A 20728-nucleotide genomic window follows, 5' to 3' on the forward strand; every position below is an offset into this window, starting at 1 on the left:
AAAAATAAAATAAATATTTTTGTTGGCTAATAGATTCGGTTTTTTAAGTTAACCTTATATTCCTCTGCCTTGACTGAGTTCCATACTTTAACATTCTTTTCATCCTTAATTTTCCAAAGATGAAATAAAGTAACAAAATAGACTTACTATACCTTTTTTTCCATATATTGTACTATATTGTGCAACAAACCTTTTTATTTTACTTTTCCAATAGCTATCAAGGAGATTAATGGACAAGAAATTTAGAGAAAGAGTTACAGTTACTTTACAAAAGTTGGAGCAATATGGTGGAAAGGTGAGTTGATCAGATGATTGTACTGTAATCTGGACATTTGAATGCAATTTTGCCAAAACAACTTTTATCTCTGTCTTTCTTGCCATGTTCTTGCTTCAGTAGACCTGGGATGCATGCTTTGTATTCCATTTTCTGAGACTAAATGTTTCTCAACAGGATTTACTCTTGCTAGAAGTTACTTTTTGCTATTATTGATGATGCCTGCCCATTCCCCCTAAGAGCTTATTGTTTGGGTTATTTACTGAGGAGTTCTGACACTCACATTCTAACTCACCTTGGTTAACTGAGAGCTTAGATCTATAATTGCTATAAACCAAAAAATATACTTTAAGTAATAGGTGGCAGAGGTTTCTTCTGATGAACATTCCATTGCCATTTTATGTTGTGCTGTATATTGTACAGAAATGAGGAAAGAAGAAAAAGTGAGGAGTGTTGGCTTGGATTTTCATCTAAAAGAGAAAATATTTGCTTTTTTGACCCTATGAACGCTTCTGTGTAATATATTCAATGGTCATTCATAAAGAATAGGAATAACCTGAAGAGTAGGGACCATAAATAGAGGTCCACCAGTTCTGAGCTTATGTGCCTTAATCAGTAGGTGCCCAAATAATCAGTAGACATCACTTCATTTTTTTGTGTGCGTGCTCATATTCATTTAAGGGCAGTAGCAGTGTTCAGTTACAGACTTGAAAAACATTACAACAAATGAAGGAGGATGAGAGTTTTTTATTTATATGAAGTGCGACAAGAAAAGAAAAATGATTTCTCATCTCTACATTCTGAAAATTTAGGTCTAGATGATGTAACTAATCCAGTGAGTCATTAAACTCTAACTCTTCTGTCAGTCTTGTTGTCTGGTTCTTTTGTGAGTAGGTCTTTCTGTGTGTCTTTTAAAAATACTCCTAAATTGTGATTATGAGCAATATTATATAATCCAATTAATTAATTTATCAAATTTCTATTCTAAATTACTTATGAAGTGTACGATTCTTACTTTTATTAGAAGTCTCTTCTAGAATATTACTCCTCTGTTTAAAAATCCTTATTGTTTCATGTCTGTATTTATGCCCAGTTTTATGTATGGGTTTACATGTCCCTTCTCTTGAAATTTTACTCTCCAGCATTAGTTATCACAATCGTCCATTTTCTCAGTTTATTATTTTCAGCCCTTTTGACAGTAAATTTCTCATCAAATAGTAACTTTTTAGTTTTCTACTGTTTCATAATAGCAAAGATCACTAAGTAAACATTGTGAATTATGCAATTTATAGAGACTGTATGAATACTGTCATACATAGTGCTAGTGCTCCTTATTTTGTTTAACTTTGTTTTGTTTTCTTCAACAGCCAACTGTGGCTATCATCAAATCGAAAATTCCAACCTATTGTTCTATCTCCCCTTGAACAAGAAATCTATAGTGATTTGTACTGTAAGGTGAAGTTTGGAAAGAAGCTGCCTGTGAACATCACTGACACTTATTTGGGGTATGATATATTCTCTTAAAATAATCACAATTCTTCACTATGATGGAGAGTGGGAGTCTTATCAGTTTGAGAATATGTAATTACAGAAGACTTCTCTATATTTGCATATGCATTGTGCTTATGATGACATTGATTAACCTGCTGTTATTTCAAAAGCAGAGTAAATATTGATTCTTATTTTGTCATAAACTACAATTTCATTTAATATATCTGCAGTGCTTAACGTGTTTTGTATATTTGGGTGATGCAAAATAATTTGGCAGTAATTACTTAAATAGTAAGTAACTTGGTGTTAAATGACATATTTATACCTGCTTTTGAAACATATGACTTATTTTGTGACAGGCACAGATGGACGCATTTAGACACAAAACTGTGAGCACTCATAGAGTTCTTCAGAGTCAGCTTTTCAAGGTGTGAAGCTGAACACACCAAACAAGGAGCATATGGTGCAAAGCTGAACTTGCTCAGTGCATTCTCAGCACATTGTTTTGAAATGCTGGGAAGGCTCGGAGAATACAGTGCAAAGGTATCAGGTTGCTCCCCAGATCCACAGCCTAGGGTTTGCTCAGCTAATTAGTTCCAGTTAGCTTTGGGCCTGCTGAATGGGAGCTGGATGTAGGAGGCAACTTCAGAGTATTTACACCGTGCTCCGTTTGCACTGGGTTCAGGAATGTCACAGATATGCTTGGGACTAGCTTGTGAATTCCAGACTAGACAAGTTAATAAACTTCTGAACATGGAAGCTATAAAAAAATAGGAGTTAAAAACAACAAAAGCATTTTAGATGCCAGCTTACCTCTCTGTCAAGCCTTGTAGGTTGCAGCATTTGCTCATGATTGTATTTGAACTTGACTGCAAAATAATTCCATAATGTTGGAAGGGAGGGGTATTATTGTCATCAGAAGATACTGATGCGTAGAGTATTAAAAAAGTCTGTCATGTGAAAGCAATTTCAGCTTTTTTTTGAAAATTACTACTGCTTGACTAAATTAAATTTACCTCAGGACTGTGGTATGATTGCTGCTGAGATAAGAACTGTGCTAAGTCAAGATAAATGTATTTAGGCTTCTTTTTTTTTTTAATTGTATTTCTTCAGTTAACAGTTTTGCCAACAAGTATTTAACAAGTGAAAAAAATTGATCATGGTCCTTTTTTTTCTTCATGTTTACTTTATTTTTTTTTTTTACAAAATGTGCACATTTAGTTTACACAAACACGCTACAGCAGATTTCAGGTGTACATGTATTGTACTACTCTTATCCTACACTGGTGATAGCAGAGCAGCCTTCAACATGCCTGTAACATCCCATCTCTACACCAGAATAGATACCTGATTTATTTTTACAAAAGAATGCTTGCAACGTTCTTTCTACTTCATTAATTCACATTTTCTGCAGCAATGTCACAATGAAGGTTGGCCTATCTCGGTAGCATTTCACCTATTTTAAAATATTGTCATAAACTCTGTGGACAATATATCTTAAAAATTACATGGATGGAGGGGCATTGTTATATTTTAGGTGCATACTTTTTTAGAAAAATCTCTCTAGGTTCAGAATAAATAGCTCCAATCTTAATGAAGAAATGATCCTAAAAAAATGTAATGCATTTATCACATATAGATGATATATAGCTGAAGTTTCCATTTCTTCCTGATTCTGTCTCGTAGTTACAGATATTACAAAAAGCTGAAATAGATGTTAGCCTGACTAGCAGTCATTATTAGTAGATGTTACTACATAGGGATATTCATTCTCAGCACTGAAGTGGGATGGAAGTTTCAAAGGAAGTTCATGCCTTTTTATTTATTAAAGGCAAAAAGACACATACTTATGAAAAAAGTGTTAGGATCCAGTTAAGCTTTCTTCATGAAAAATTAGAAGTTAGAAGATCCTTAATTTTAAGCTAAGAACTTTGCAGACACATCCGAGAAGAATTAGAAATACAGTATGTAGGACGCCTGGTATTCCTGTTGTGATAGATTTACTAGGTAAGTGTGATTGATAGAAGCTTACTCATATTTTTTACGGAATAAACCTACCTATAAGCAGTTTGAGTTTTTGTTCTATAACAGTTCTTCCTCTCAGGTTATCAATTTTGTTAGGTTTGGGTTTTTTTTTCTTTGGAAGAGAAAAGTAAGTCAAAGGTGGAAGGCAATTGCAGCAAGATGTGCATTGCACACTGATTATAGCATTAACTCTAAGTGTCATTCAAAAATGAGGACTACACCATAGAAATGGGAAAATACATGGTAGTGCCTCTGTATAAATTAGAAGCTAAGTTTTGAGAAATACACTTGAATACCTGGAGTTTAATCCAGTAAAAATGAGTAGCAAAACTAAGAATATATTTTTAATCTCCTTGTGATTGTATCTGTTTTAACTAGGGTTTGGAATGATAATAAAGCTGCATACTGTCAGTTTGTTTGAATTTGGAGTAAAAACTTGTTTTTTCAGTACAATCTTGTTAACTAAGTAGCCGCTGTTGAAGAGCTAAATTTAATAATTTAGAAAGAATTTTTTGTTGGGAAGAGTTTATAATAAAAAATTTACTTGCATAATCCATGTCTCAGTGTAAAGCTGAGTAACTTTATTTATGATAAAGTGGGAAATCCATCTTTTAGATAATGTTGCCGAATAGCTCATATTTGTCCATTGGTTGTAGACCTAATGTCTTCATTAAATCACATTTTCAAAGAGCTGCATGGATCGCATTATATTCTCATCCTGTAAAAAAAGACAATACAAAACCAAAAATCATACACCATTACAAATTTAGCTGGCCAATATCTATAGTGCCATGGTGTAGAACTAACTGTATTTTAGTTAATTACAACATTTTCTTTCAGCTTGTTTAGAGAAATTGTTAGCAGAAAAAGGCTGTTAATGGATCTATGCTTAAATAAGTTTTTGTATATATTAATGAGACCAAAACTACCCTGTCAAGGATACAATAGCATATTAAGAAAATTAAGTCTGCAATATTTCAGAGGCTATCAGTTTATACCCACTATAAAATAGTACATTTAGACAATGGAACTCATGGAATAGTTGTATCTGAAGTGCAACTCCATACATGGAATTGCTACTTCTATGCATTGTACAGAGGAGCCTTTTTGCAATATTAGGACAATCTGCTACATAGCTAGGGACAACTCTAACATAAAATAGATTGAAGTGTGCATCTTTGCATGAACTGAAGAGTCAATCAGTTTGGCAAGTATCACAACACTCTTCAGCTCCTCAGTTCAGATTTTCTATGTGCTCACACTGAAAGATGGTCACTGCTTTCCAATGCTACTTCTGCTTTCTGATTGCTTTGCATTAGGTAATGTTTTAAGAAGATCTTCAGCTCCCAAGTTTTGCATAATGCTTAGTGATGCATCCCTCTGTATTCCAGTTTTTATCAGTAAATAACTCTCAACACAGTGCTCAACACAGCACTTGGAAAACAGTATTTTTCTTTGTAAGCTTTACATTTCAGTGTATAGAAGAAAGAGTTTACTTGCAGTAGCCCATATTTATTGGCATTTCTGGATCAACAGTTGCTTGCACAAAACAATATATGTACACAATACACGAGTTTATTACATGCTCATTTAGCATTTGCTGGTCTTCACTGTAATCAGCCTATATTTTAATCTGAATGCACACTCTTTAGCACTTTCTTGAGAGATAATTTAGACATGTTCAATTCAAGTGAATAAAAAGACTGAATTTGATAAATTATTTTTCTAAGTTTCTTGAAAGATGCCTAAAAGACCCCACTTCTTAGAGGTTATCTCATAGTATTCTCCACTACTGATAGGGATGTGATACTTCTGTACATAACTCTTCCCATAATAAGTGTTCAGTATCAATTTCCAGTTAAATTATTCACTGTTCAGTCTAGTGGGTGATTTGCTTTGTAAAAATGACTGGTTTGAGTAATTTGCTTAATTTATGTTATGAAACATGCACAGTGGGGTTTTTCATCTTTGATTCCATATGCCATCTCAAGTGATGTTGCTGTAAGAAATGATCTGTGCACTATTTTGTACTGATAAAATAACTTATGGAAGCAATTATATGTAATTTCAAAAAATATGTAGATTAATGCTTAAAAATTTGTGTAGTAAAATTACTATATTAAATTACTGAAAGTTAAAATAAATAACTTTTTTCCCACTGCATTGCTTTAAAATATCAATAAACTAGACAAGATCACTGATTAATGTAAGGTTGAAGTTTGGTATAACTGGCATCATTTGTCATTTAATTAATATAAACTGGAAACTAAGCTCAGCAAATGGGCAACACAAACAATGTGCTCTGAATTTCCTAAGTGTTTTGCCACTTCCTACCAATTTTATTATATGTGTATCATCATGAATGAAACTGGTAGTTTTCTAAAATCAGCTCCATATTTCTGAGGTTGGCTGTTTCTTTACTTCCAATGCCCCTTCCTTAGTCAGTCAAATGGGAAGAGTCTTCAGAAGAAAATACAGGCTTGTCATAACATTTAGAATATGGTAAGTTTTAGTAGCTTTTTTTCCCATATTTAAAAAAGAAAAAAAAAAGCAGATGCTTGCATTGGAATTCTTTGGCAAGTGTATCTTTTTCACTTGCCTCTTTTTTCAGTACATTTTTCTACACATAACAGATTTGTTTAATGATTCCTAACTCAAGACATAAGGAGGTGTTAGTGCATATGAAACATTGTCCATATGAAGCACAAACCTGGATGAATGAACTTTGACAGATCTGACCTACCTTTAAGGCAGTTTTTCTTAGGTTTGAGATGGCTTCTTTGTTGTTTTCAGGCTAGCCCATACCATCAGCATTGTGTATGGCAAGGCTTACTCCTGGAGAAAATACCTATCCCAGAAGCCTTTTTATCATTATCAAAAGGACCTGTGTCACTCACCCTGACATTCACCTATGACCCTGAATGCCTTAGTCCTTTGCCTCTGTTCTTCACGGTGCTGCTGTAGATATGAAGCAATACCTGAGTCAGACCATCTTCCACCACCACCAAGCAGAGAAAGGAGGCTAACTTGGCTTCCAACTCCAAGTAGAGGAATGCCAGTTCTCAGAAACCGGCAACTCTTGCCTGAGATAGCCTTCAAAGGGTCCTGCAGCCTTTCCCTGGTGGAACACACTTCTGGTTTGTTTAAAGATTCAGGCCTTACCTTTTTAGATCAGTCTCGTATCTATCGGGATATTAAAAAAAGGTTTTCCTACAGCTGCATTTTAAAGGAAGCAGCCATATTCTTTTGTGAAAAATGCAATCCTGAAAATACCAACAGCAAGTTGAATATGAGTCAGCAGTGCCCTGGCAGCCAGGAGGGCCAACCCTGTCCTGGGGGGCATCAGGCAAAGCATCACCAGCCAGTCAAGGGAGGGGATTGTCCCGCTCTGCTCTGCATTGGTGTGGCCTCACCTTGAATATTGTGTGCAGTTTTGGGCACCACAATATCGGAAAGATATTAAGCTATTAGAGAGCATCCAAAGGAAGGCCACAAGGATAGTTAAGGGTCTGGAGAGGAAGCTGTATGACTGTGGCTGAGGTCACTTGGTTTGGGAAGAGGAGACTGAGACCTCACCGTGGTCTTCAACATCCTCACGAGGGAAAGCAGAGGGGCAGGTAATGATCTCTTCACTCTTGTGACCAGTGACAGAAAAGAAAATGGCATGAAGCTGAGTCGGGGAGGGTTGGGTTTAAGATCAAGAAAAAGTTTTTCACCCAGAGGGTGATTAAGCACTGGAACAGGTTCCTCAGGGAAGTGGTCACAGCACCAAGCCTATCTTCAGTTCAAGAAGCGTTTGGACAATAATCTCAGGCACATGGTGTTACTCTTGGGAGTGATCCTGTGCAGGGCCATGGACAGGAGCTGGATGGTCCTGATGGGTCCCTTCCAACTCAGTATGTTCTATGATTCTATAAATCCTAACCCCAAACCTAATTTCTGAAACCAAATCTTGATATAAATATGAATTGCACACTTTGCAGCTCAGAAGTCTTAATAGAAGAACAGTTTTTAGTAGGCAGACAAAAATTTAGGCAGCAAGACACTTTCTGTATCAAAACACCTGACCACCTTTGAAGTTAAAAGCAAGTGAAGGTGAGATAAGTGGCATGATGACAACGGTGTCTCTATCATGTAGTAGTTTAGAGAGCATCTCTCTCACATGTATTCTGAGTACTTAGAAGAGGTAAATAAGAAATCTTCTAACAGTCATGAGAATCTGAATCTCATTGGATTAGGACAGCAGGCAATTCCTTACTGAAGGTATTTATTTTCTTTGTAAATGAATCTCTCAGCCCATCACCATAATTGCTGCCAGGTGCAGATTAATGTGTCATTTAACTTCCAGAATCTACAGACCTCAGCTGGGAAATGAATCTCATCTCTGTTTCTGATGATCACTCAGTGTTAGCAGAGCAAATACCTTTCATTTGTATTGAACAAGACTGACAAGCTGGAGCCATGGTCAATGCAATAGAGCTCTGCTGACAGATAAGACACTACGCAATGCCAATTGCTAAGGTGACATTGAACAGCCACAGTTAGCAGAGCTGTTGGCTGTCAGTCATCCCCCAAAATCAGTGGATTAAAATCAAAGAAAGAATCACTTACTAGGTAGCTGTGTTTATAAGAGCAACCCCAATGAATAACTACAGATGCATATAAAAATAGACTGGTTCTAGAGAATCTTTGAGCATCTAGAGCTTTCCCTGTTCTAAATGGTTAAAAAACTATGCCTCACTAAATGCATTTATCTTGATAGTCTTGTTTTCTTCTGTCTCTTTACTACTCTCTTCTTGGTGTAAAAGATAAGGATCAACGTGCACAGACTATATTGCTGGTCTCAGTCAGCTTCATATTAAGCAGTCTGGACAAGGTATCAGTAGACCACTACTATGACTTCTTATAACAGGAGTTCCTTAAATTTCTGAAAATGCGACTTATCTTTCCTCATATCCTCTTCTGGTCTGAGAACAAGCTGGTTTCTGAAGGGCAGAGGAGTGAAAGCAGGCTGTAACTCCTGCTGCAGAAGTTATTCTCAGCTCTATCTCTAGAGGCCAGGAGCTGCTTTCAGCTACCCAGCTGTAATGTAAACACTTGCAGCTGATAATCACAATCAATTCTCAATCTCTTACCTTGAGAAAACTTGCCTGGTGTTAACTCTTGCCATCCAACACTTAGCAAGGCCTTTGCACTCTCCTTTCAAGGCCTTACTGCTTATAAGCACATCATGACTCACTGAGAAACTCATCTATAGATGATAAATTTTCAGGCAATATTATTATTGCTGTGACTATATGCCAGTTGTAACAGGACTGTGTGCCCCAGCATGGGCACAAGATAGAAATAAATATTTAGCTGAATGTGAAGAAAATTTTTGCTATCAAGTACAAAAAAACGTTGAAAAGATAAGGGATATTGACACGGTTGTCTAATGAGCAAGAACAGCTTGTATATACCAGCTCTTCTGCAGATTCAGGGCAGAAATTTATTGAGACTTTTAGTGGTTTTGTGTAATGGTATACATACATACTCCACCTTGGGAAAATGCTGTCTCTGGTATTAGGATTATCCTCACTGTCACTCCAGAATTCTGTGTAGCACTATGATGGCATTAGCCAACAGATACACATTCAGTACTTATCACTGAATACTTACTTTCTGGCAGCTCTCGATGAATTCATCTATGGTAACTACGCCATCTTTGTTTTTGTCCATTTTCTGTTAAAAAAAATAAAATGTACATTTTTCCTCCTGAAATCCTTTGTAAAACAAGTCCTTTTTATTATTTGTTTCAGTTATATGTCAGCCTAGGAACAACCATGACAAAAGATGTAGTAAGTGATATACTGGAATAAGCTTAAGAAGCTTATTGTTGAAAAAGCAAGGTGTAACAAGGAGATCTGAGAAACTTGGGATAGAACCACAGAGAAAAAAAGGATTACAGAATTGGAAGGATATGCAAAACTGTTATAACATGGAAAATCTTTCTCTACCTGCTCACAGAGCAGTCTTTTTGGCTTCTATGTTACCTGACCTACCTGGAAAAATGTTTCCACATGTTGTCTAGGTGCATCTTCCTTGAGAACTGGATAGGTGCATTTCCCCATCATATCATATATTGCTTTCATGATATCAAGCATTTCCTGAAGAGGAAAAAAAAAAAGATGTTTATGTAATGTGCATTGTAGACACTGCTTCAACTCAGAACACGTAAATAACTTTAAGGATTTACATTTTAGAATAAAATATTGAGATTGTGCCTGATATTTTTTGACTGTACAGCTTCAAGAAGGAACTGTGTTGTTCCTAGAAAATCTAGCATCTGAGTTCAGCTTTCATCAGTGTATGATTATGATTTTAAATTATTTAGAATATGCACAAGTTCACTGGTTGTGGGAAGAATCTCCCAATGTCTTATGAGTAAAAATAAACAGGAAAAGAAGTTCTGTAACAGCAACTGAGCAGCCAAAGCACATCAGCTTCTTACAACTGAATTTTGCCTAGAGAAAACAGAAACACCCATGCACACACCTGCACTTATGCAGTCCTCCTTTTATATCAAAAGCTTTGAATTTTCTTAGTAGAGTGGCTTGTGAAAACTTTAATTATAAAAACAAGTAATTTGCAGTTTGCTAGGAAACTATTCTATAGCTCACCCTTTTATAGTGATCATGAAGTTTTCTAAAAGTAAAACTAAAAGTGTAATTTATATATATTTATATATATTTATATATATTTATATATATTTACATAAAACCCACCTAAAAATGCCTATTGATTTTAATGAAAGCACTCATTTGGTCCCACTATCATTTAAGTATGTGTTTAAGTCCTTGCAGAATAAAAGATGTAGAAATCTTTCTATATAAATTCTGTTTCAAGTAAAAATTTTTAGAAGCAGATTTATAAAATGAGTAACAACTATTGTGCATGTACTTAATTCCTTTTTGTCCAAATATCCTATCAGTCTATTCTAGTGTCTGTATGTGCAAATAGACAGGCATAAATTGAAGCTAACCATTTCTGTACCTGAAGAATTCTGACCTTTTACAAATTTTGTAAAGATATTCCCTTTTCAGTTTTCATATATGCCTTTAAAATGAGAAAACTACTGTAATTTTTAGCATGTCTAACTTCATAATATATGGTAATTTGTTAACATGTCTAATTTAACAATGAAACCATTCTTCTTTGAAAGCAGAACTTAGCTATACATTTACTTTCAGTGACTAAAGTAAGAAGACCTTACCTCTTTAGTTATATATCCGTCCTTATTTATATCATACAAATTGAAAGCCCAGTTCAGTTTCTCCTGTACTGTCCCTCGCAGTAAAATTGAGAGACCCATAACAAAATCCTAAATAGACAAAAGGTCCTGGTCAGTTTGGAATTGAGCAGTTTTTCACAAACACTCAGAAATCCAGAATAATGCATTTGTCAGAAGTCTGGAAAGATGTGTTGTTTCTTTTCTTTTTTTGCTTCATGGGATTGCTAGTTTCTTAAATAATTAACAATCTAGGCACTGTTTGCTACACTCATAATTAATAAGTAAATTGAGTAATTTTCTGTAAAGTAAACCATCATTTTCTCTTAGTGGTTGTATCCTCTGAAATGCCTCACATAAGTAGTTCCTGTTGAAGTTAATACCAGGAAAAAGCAATCCCTATGGTTTAATGGTCCAAGAAAAGCTTAAATGGGAGTTAGATTAATCTAAGCACAGGAGGCCAATTCGGGGAGAACTATCTACTAAGGAACATAAAATTCTTCTTAAATCTGTACCTTGTTAAAGTGTAATATGTGGTTCCCAGATCTCTTAGATCAATCTGTTGCAGTCAATATTTCAAACTTTGTGTATGATATAGCAGACCTCAATACTTAACACTTTTATTGGAAGTATGATAGGGAATAATAAATATATTATGTGTTCATGTACCATCTTGTTTTTGTGACCCACCAATGCTCTACTGCTGTAAGCTATTCCACAGAAATGAATCAGAAGACTTTTGGGATTATTTATATGTTGTATTTGGTTATAGATTTTTGTTTCATAATAAATACTCTTGGCAGCACAAACCTCATTTACATTTAGTGAGCATCTTCCAGATTGAAGAAAATATCAAGTGCTGTCACCTGTCTTCTGAATTTCTTAGCATGTTAACATTTTTTAAACAATAGCTTTTTTTTTCTAACCCATCTCCTCTACCTTTTTCTATTTAATAAGCTTGTGAACCCATAAATCTGTGAAATTGCAGCCATAATAGGTTGAGCAGAATATGGCAAGAGCTTGTATTTAAATGTGCGTTTCTGTGTCACTGGCAATGACATACAGGAGGTCTTAGAGACATTCATGCAAAAAAAGCTGAAATATTTCTTATGGGCACCAGCAAAGATTATGCATTTCCTCTATCACAGGAACAATGGAAAAGACTACACTGAGATTAGACATAAATTACAAAGGTCTGATGTACCACACAGTCAAATAAGTATACGTGGTACAGTGAAGTACACACAGGTACCATGGCCTCAGATAGTCTAGTAGGCACAGACAGCTCTTCTGACAGTTTCAATCTTTTTAACAATTCAAGTGGCATGCTCTGGGTTTTCTTAGTCTGTCAAAAATTTCTGTCTTACTGGTGTATGTGCCCTTTGGGGTAAACGGATACATGAATCTTGATAGAGTTTTGCTCAACCTGTCTTGTCTACATCTCAATGACTAATTGAGGGTCACAGGGTTAAATCTCCAAACAGCTCTTTAACAATGTACTATTGAGCATTAAAATGTTCAAGAAATTCCGAACAGATTTGATCACATTACAGCATTACCAATTAACCTTTTTAATTCCATACCATGTCTTCAAATCTTTTCTGTACTGTTTTACATTCTTGATGGAGTTTTTCCTGAAGTCCTTCCTGAAGGTTTCCAGTAACGTTATTTTCTTAAATTATTATATTTAAGAATTCTGAATTCATTTTTATTTTGGCACTGCAACATTTTTGAATTTGTTTTATCTAAACTATATCCATTTTTCTTTTCTTGTAAATTCTCTTTCTTCTTTTCTGTGGTGCACCACCCATGTTAGCTGGCTTCCTGGCATCATTTATATCCCCATTTCCAAGGCTACCCTTCTATCGTCGGTTTTAAAAATGACACATAAATAAAATTTGACTTTATGCTTTTTCATGGGACTGAGACAACTCAAAAACCCTCCAGGTATGTGCTTTAAACATTGCAAGAGCGAGTCATCTCCTTCCATATTTACATCAAGATGTTTTGGGACAGTTCAAGTACATAGTTCAGGTGCATTGCCTTTGTCTGAGTGTTGTGCAAGAGTCCATCTCAGGAAAAACAGAAAGGATTTATCATAATAGGAAGTTGTGATGAGCTGGATAAGGACCAGCTAGGATGGGACATCTTTTCTACATACTTACTTTCATGCAATTGAAGAACACAGCAATAAAATCATACAGAAATAGAATGTCTGATTCAATAGATATAGGCCCTTGAAGGGGAAAATGCTCTTCATAGTGGAAGGCAATGTGCCAGGAACAGTATAGCTATGTTGGCTGTTCATGTAATAATCCATTGCAGACTGCCATAGGAAAACAACAGTGCTGAAGGTAGCAGCTGAACTCAGAGAGCATCTATCCATCTATATGTTTGTTACCAGCAACTCCTTGATGCATGAATCAGGCACACCATTTAGCACAGAGCATGAATGCAAGTCCCCATTACAATAGTAGAGTACCCAGATGTGTTTTTCTTCCTAGTTTAGACATCTAATTTCTGGAGAGAGAGGAATTCTCCTTTTAGAGCCTGTTTATTTTTTTAGTAAAATTCACTTACATCCTCTGAGGATGCTGTCACTGTCCACCGAGTCCTGCTCAGCTGAGCACCTAATGAGGAGAATTGCATCTGATCTAGGGTGACAAGCCTAAAACTACAAAAGTCTGGGCTGAGACATGACTCTAGGTTGGGTCTCTCTTCAGTCTGTGACAGCGAAGTTAGAAGCACAGAAGTCTTGCCTTGGTACTTGCCTTTACTCCTTTCCACAGCTTCCTATTTGTAACTTGCTAGTTTCCTGCAGAACATGCTAATACCTGTTAAGACTTCCTTCTGTGCCTAATTTTGATTCTGCAAGAAAGTGGGATGTCTCACTGAAGGGTTGCAAAATGGAACATCATTGCTCCCGTAATGGAGCCTCTGTGTGCTCAGTATCACAGCCTGCTTGTGTTTCTGTTCTGTGCTGCAGCTGTATAGAACCTCTAGTTGTGATCTGGGATGAACTTGTATTTGTGTAACCCCACAATTTCATAATTTTTAGCAGTGATTAATTATCTCATAGCAATGTTGTTGAGGACTGATTGCTTTATCCCTCAGTAAATCTTTAGGGATAATAAGATCATTAATAAATTAATTGACAAGTTTCTTAGTGTGCTATCTCAAATCCATAGGAAAGCTTAAAATTATTCCACTTGATCTTGTATTCCCTTATGTCTTGTTCAAGGCCAGGAGAAGTAGGTAGGCAGGAACCTAAATCAATTTTTTAATTTAGATTTTAGGATTTTGAAAAGGAATTAAGTGATGTCACAGAAGTGGTGGAGCCCTGATGTGTGTAAAACAAAGGTCACAGAGGAGGAGCTGCTGTTAAGAGGAAATGTATTATTTCTTTGTAGTGACTTTAAATCAGCTGGTGGTAAAATGCTTATGAGATCACCACTGCCCTGAGAAAAATTAGCTCATTTCCTACATAACATGAACAAAGTTTTTTGTGTTGAACCCAGAGAATCCTGCTTGTTAGCCTCATGAATTTCAACAAGGCCAAGTTCAAGGTCCTGCACCTGGGTCAGGGCAATCTGAAGCCCAAATACAGGCTGGCCAGAAAACGGATCAAGAGCAGCCCAGAGGAGAAGGACTTGGGAGTGTTGGTTGACAAGAAGCTCAACATGACCTGGCAATGTGCACTGACAGCCCAGAGAGACAACTGTGTCCTCGGCTGCATCAAAAGCAGCATGACCAGCAGATCGAGGGAGGCGATTCTGCCCGTCTGCTCTCACAAGACCCCACCTGGAGTACTGCATCCAGCTCTGGAGCCCAAGGACATGGACCTGCTGAAACAAGACAAGAGAAGAGCCACAAAGCTGATCAAAGGACTGGAGTACCTCTGCTATGAAGACAGGCTGAGGGAGTAGGACTCGTTCAGCCTGGAGAAAACTCCAGGGACACCTTATAGCAGCCTCCAAGTACCTAAAGAGGGGTACAAGAGAGCTGGAGAAGGACTTTACACAAGGACATGTATTGATAGGACAAGGGGAAATGGCTTTAAACTGACAGAGAGTAGGTTTAGATTAGATATTAGGAAGAAACTCTTCACTGTAAGGATGGTGAGGCACTGGAACAGGTTGCCCAGAGAAGCTGTGGATGCCCCATCCCTGGAAGTGTTCAAGGCCAGGTTGAACAAGGCACTGAGCAACCTGGTCTAGTGGAAAGTACCCCTGCCTGTGGCAGGCTGGTTGGAACTAGATGATCTTTAGGGTCCCTTCAAATCCAAGACACTCTATGATTCTATGATTCGTTAAACTACTGCCCTTATATTACTGTCTTGGAAATCACTTTTATTATTAATGAAATATCAAAGTTGTGTTTGATCTTAAGAACTGTACTCCTCTATGGAACTGAGTTAGCATGCTTGCTAGTTTATTAACTGATTGTTGTGGGTTTCTGTGGCTGGTTTTTTTTTTTTTTGGTAGCAGAGGGCTACATGGGGTGATTTCTGTTAGAAGCTGCTAGAAGTTTTCCCCCTGTGGAGCCAATGATAGCTGACTACAGGAGGGACTTCCTGCTGTTGGGCAAGGGAGAGCCAATTGTTGCACCTCTGTGATAACATATTTAAGAAAATGTTTGTTGCGCAGAAGAGATTGGAGCTGGGGGAGTTGCCGACAGAAGCCTCTGGGCTCGGGGCTGAGCCCCGCAGCCCTGGCCCAAGGCAGGCATGGCACTGGAGCTGAGCTGGCTCGGGCCATGGAGAGAGGAGCCCACACCAGAGCTGGTTATTCCCAGGTAGGACTCAATTCATGGCCTTGTGGGGGACCCACATCGGTGCAACTCATCTGTTAAAGACTGCATCCTATGAAATACCATCGGGGTGCAGAGACCCCCTGCACCCCATGGAGGAATGACCTTCGGAACGGCAGATATGGAAGACCTGCGGCCCGGGGGGGTGTGGACCCACGTTGGAGAGGTCCATCAAGGACTGTTTCCCATGGGAGGGACCCCATGGAACAGGGGAAGGACTCAGAGCTTTGGCTCCCCTGTAGCCCGTGGTGAAGACTATGGTGAAGCAGGCTGTCCCCCTGCAGTCCACTGAAGGGTGACCCACAGGACAGCAGACTTGGAAGACCTGTTGCCCTATGGGTGGACTTCTTTTTCTGCACTGATGCAGGGGGAGGAGGGAGAACATGGAAGAAAGGAGGGGTGGTTGGAAAGTGTGTTTAAGACTTTTATTTCTCACTCTTTAGCTCTTTTCCTGTTAGTAATAAATTTTAGTACCATCCTCACATTGAGTTTTGTTTTGCCTGTGTGACTTCTCCCAGCTCTTAGTGATTTTAGTGGGTGCCTAGAATATGGCCAGGGTCAACCCATGGCCCTGATGAAAAATTCTCAGGTAACAATTGAGAAATAATGCAATCAGAAAATCAGCAACAACTTTGCTAAGCAATATTAATAATTGTTTGAAAAAAACAAACACAAGTTTGGTTTTGATTAAATATGACAAAAATCTTTAAACATCTCCATTGTGTTTGGGCACAGTTTTGTGCTTTAAGGCATTGAGAAGTAGTGGAATTATTGAGTGACTTTCAGCAAAGTCATATTTAGAATAGCATTAATCTGCACAAACAAAGGATACTGTTTGGATGGTTGTATGTGGGTGCAATGTGCTTTACCTTTGACAATATGTTTAAAGTTAATTAGCTTCCCTTTTCCTGACAGTGTAAATAGCCTTAAGGCCCAGATCTTCATTTTCATTCTGTGACAATATATATGCAGCAAATGGAAACTTTGCTTTCACATCTGTCTCTGTCTGATGGAAAAAAGAACTTCATTTCATAATATGTCCAAAGAGCCCTTCTGGGTCACTAGGCCTTCAGAAACTCTGTCTCTCATGTTAAAGCAAAACTAGTTGGCATAACTAATGAAATAAGCTCGTCTCAAAACTGATGCAGTCATGGGATAAGGAGAAATAAGTTCAAGTACCTATTTAATGAGTTTGCTTTTTTATGCTACATAAAATACTTCACTTAGAGATCCTGACTCTTATCAGAGAGCATACAGATTCAGGGCTGACAAAACTCTAAGGCCATAACAATCTCACCAAGCTATCTCATCTAATTGAGGTGTGCATTTAAGTTGTGCTAAATTTTAACACTTCACTGTTGATGGTTGAAAATTTGAGGAAAAAAGAGCAAAAAGCTAGAACAAATTCTCCTTTTACCCGCAACTCCAGCTACCACTGCTTCATCAGAAAATGGAGAGTGCAACACAAAACAAATGTCATTCTTACCTACAAAATAATTTTGCTATGAAATTTCAGATTTTCATATCCTTTTTACACAGAAGATAGCCAGTGTTTTTCATCATAGGTCATTATATTGAGTTGTATTTACTCCTACACTTTGCTATAGAAAGTAAACTGGAAAGAAGGATTATTTGTTCTCCAAACTTTTAAATCACTCCCTCTCTACCTTTTGAACTGTTTACTTTTGTTGTTTTTCTAATGGAAATTAGAAAACTAGAATACAGATGGAATAGAAAGAATATGGCACAGTTGCACCTAGGATAAAAAGGAGCAGGAAAAAAAAATGAGATTATTGTATTTTTCACATTTCATGATATCTACATTCACATTTTGAAGCTACCTTTAATGAGATTTGAAAAAAACCCCATACATTAACTTCAGGAGGATGCTTTTGGAATGGCTATCATACAGTTTGTTAGTATAATGTTGCTACAAGGACACAGAAGGAAGAGTCTTTGGACAGCAGCAGAATTATGTTGGATTCGCAATTAGTGAAAATAATATGAAAGTCTGGATCACTCACGTCTGACCTGATAAGTTGGAAATATGTTTTAGTAATAAAAAAAAAAACAGTGCTGCTTATATTTCTCTGATTTATTTTATTCCAAAGCCTTTTTTTTTTTTTTTTTTTTTTTGTGCACAGACCTGCCCTGTGAGGTAATCAAAACCTTTAAAAGGGGTTTTAAATCTAGTGCATTTCCTAGGGCTTTCTGTCTGAGATACAAATGGCAACAAATTGACCAGGAAAGGTACAAAAGCTTCTTTTGTTCCCATTATAACAGGAGAAACACTTTTTAGCTACTGATTCTAAAAATGCCTTTTCTCATTGCCTCAGCTGTTCCTGAAACTGAAAGAGGAGAAATTTAGGTTAGATATAGAAAAGAAGTTCTTCACTGTGGGGATGGTGAGGCACTGAAACAGGTTGCCCAGAGAAGCTGTGGATGCTCTATCCCTGGAAGTGTTCAAGGCCAGTCTGGATGGGGCATTGAGCAACCTGGTCCAGTGGGAGGTGTCCCTGCCCATGGCAGGTGTGTTGAAACTAGAGGATCTTTAAGGTCCCTTTGAACTAAAACCATTGTATGATTCTGTGATTTGACCAGAAGGATTTCCTGTAGAATTAGCCTATGTACAGAAGATATGAATAAAACCTCCATTCTTGCTTCTAGTTTCACATAGAGCCCACTGATTTCAGCTGCCCAGAAAAAGGTAGATGGGGTTCGTATTTGTTGGGGTTTTTTTAAATAAATGCAAATAATCCCCCACAAAATTATCTGGTTATAGTCTCAGTTGAGGTATAGATTTCTGATCACAGTGCACCTGCTTGACGAGTCTTCTTCTATTGCATCAATAATAAAGCAATGAAAATGCTTAAAAAAAAATCTTTCCGACCTCACAAAATCATTCACTAAAGAAAATCATAAAAACATGTAGGGGCCATTTCAATAAATTTAAAGTGGGTGTATTTATCACAGTCCAATCACAAGTAAGGAAATCATCCATTCATTATAACCACAACAAATCAAAGCAAAACAAACCAAAGTAAATATATCCTTTTGCAAATTAGCTTTTTTTTTTTTTTAAATTTTACAGCTTAAAATAATATATCCTTTGCAGTATTTTATATAGACTGTTCTCATCTACACTATTGCAGTGAGGTCCCTTTTTACCATGTTATTGTGTTGATGACATCAGTCTTACCAGGGAAAGGCAGAACTGGGACTGGGCAGCTAAATGGAGGAAGGATGAATTTGAAACTCTCATGCTTTTAAAAACATTTTCTTTAAAGCCTTTTTCTAGTCCTTTCTGGAAACTAATAGAGTTTATGAGCCATCCTATTTTGTCTGAGTCATCTCCATAACATTAGTTGTAGTTCAGAGACCTTCTTACCTTGCAGAAGCAGAGAGGAAGATAATGACTATTTTGGGTAACTTGCGTATAAATTGAGTCACCTTTTAAATGAGCAGATTTATAAAAATATTACATAGTAGCACAGTCTGAGTTACCGGTATGGAATATACAATTGTACAATAATGACTTTTGTTATTACATTGGAAAAACTTGAAACTTGAGTCACATAAGCTAAATTTTTCATAATTAAAGCCATATAATAAAGGCCACCATACTGGACTTAAATACAAGGAATGGCAAAATAGTTTCAGAAAAAGAAGCAACAGCATCACTTACCTCAAAACTTACAGATCCATTGTGATCAGTGTCAAATGCATTAAACAGAAAATGTGCATACGTTGTGGAATCTAAGATTTAAAACAAAAAATTTAAAGCAAAAATAATTCACAGTAAACACATATTATTTAATGTAATTTCATTCTATTAAAACTATATGAGACCAAGATATACTTTGTTACCAAAATTTCATAGCAAGACTGAATTTTCAATTAAGTTTAAACTTCCTTTTTGTCAGAGGAAGAGGGATAAATTATAAGTGCAAGTACATGGATAGAAGCACTGCTAAGAACTGAAAATCCAAAATTTTCTTCTAGAATATCTCTATTTTGTTTTATTCTCATTTTTGCTAATCACTGATACCTGAGCAAATAGAAAAGATGACATGTTATTGTACTCTGAAACAACCTGTGTTAATGGGAATGCTAAATGATGGTGATGAGGGATTTATCTCATATATTTAAAATGAAAAATGTGTTCATTTGTTCACTCTAAATGAGGGAAGCAGACACTACCATTGGTGCCTCTGGTATACTGGTTTCACTCTGGAGACAGACCTGTTTCCCAGGTTGAAGCTGATCTTGTCAGAAAGATGCTGCTGTGGTTGGGTCATATGCTCACCCATGGGTGAGAGAAAATCCTCTCCTGGGAAGCAGATTCTTAAAGGTGGTTTGCTACTTAACTCCCATTATTGTTGCATGAGGGCTAAGTGCTTGAAAACCTTGGGAAAACTGGCTGTGACTGACTAAATGGTCAGTAAGACTCTGAAAGATGACCTTAAACAAACAATCCCTTCACTGATTATTTGTATACTTTTCAAACCTACTCCCCAGTGCACATTGATTCATTTTAGAAACACAAGACAGCATCAATATAAGTCTGTTAAGACTAATTTATTATAAAGATTCATCTTTCTATTTCCACTGGATGCCTTCTGAGAGGCACGACCTGCTCCAGGAGTAATATATTGTGAAGAGAGAACTTATGTCTTCTTATCTCACACTGCCCTGTGCATGTGAGGTACAAGCTGCTGGGGTTGTGGAAAGTCAGCTTTCCTCAGTGACTTTTCTCTCCCTCAAAACCATGCAAATTAATGTAGGATGAGGCTTTGTTTACTTTTAATACTCATATCTTTGCTCTTTCTACTTCATATCTTTGCAATAAGTTTAGGTTAATT

The 20728-nt window shown here is 36.8% G+C and overlaps 2 protein-coding genes across 9 annotated transcripts in view; one reads left to right on the forward strand and one right to left on the reverse strand.

Annotated features, from left to right (window-relative positions):
- PACRGL (parkin coregulated like) overlaps positions 1 to 20728 on the forward strand; it is a 34288-nt gene that overhangs the window by 10187 nt on the left and 3373 nt on the right. For 2 of the 5 annotated variants that reach the window (XR_005562705.1, XR_003539383.2), the window contains exons 7-8: positions 215 to 295; positions 1642 to 1779. Coding sequence is in view for 1 of the 5 variants with exons in the window: in XM_027713753.2 (XP_027569554.1) it covers positions 215 to 295; positions 1642 to 1698 (138 nt within the window). In the remaining 4 variants the exon portion in view is untranslated. Of the gene's footprint in view, positions 1 to 214; positions 296 to 1641; positions 6001 to 14575; positions 15124 to 20728 lie in introns of those variants that run through there. The other 3 variants (XR_005562706.1, XR_003539382.2, XM_027713753.2) reach the window with 3 other exon arrangements.
- KCNIP4 (potassium voltage-gated channel interacting protein 4) overlaps positions 4345 to 20728 on the reverse strand; it is a 209911-nt gene continuing 193527 nt past the window's right edge. For all 4 annotated transcript variants that reach the window (XM_039379047.1, XM_027713749.2, XM_027713748.2 and 1 more), the window contains exons 4-8: positions 19552 to 19622; positions 11043 to 11150; positions 9832 to 9936; positions 9449 to 9511; positions 4345 to 4508 (exon numbers count right to left, since the gene is read on the reverse strand). In XM_039379047.1, coding sequence (XP_039234981.1) covers positions 4461 to 4508; positions 9449 to 9511; positions 9832 to 9936; positions 11043 to 11150; positions 19552 to 19622 — 395 coding nt within the window. In that variant the 3' untranslated portion in view covers positions 4345 to 4460. The remainder of the gene's footprint in view (positions 4509 to 9448; positions 9512 to 9831; positions 9937 to 11042; positions 11151 to 19551; positions 19623 to 20728) is intronic.

Source organism: Pipra filicauda, unplaced genomic scaffold (genome assembly GCF_003945595.2).
Source record: "Pipra filicauda isolate LSUMZ 115617 unplaced genomic scaffold, ASM394559v2 scaffold153_size1761393_pilon, whole genome shotgun sequence".
NCBI lineage: Eukaryota > Metazoa > Chordata > Aves > Passeriformes > Pipridae > Pipra > Pipra filicauda.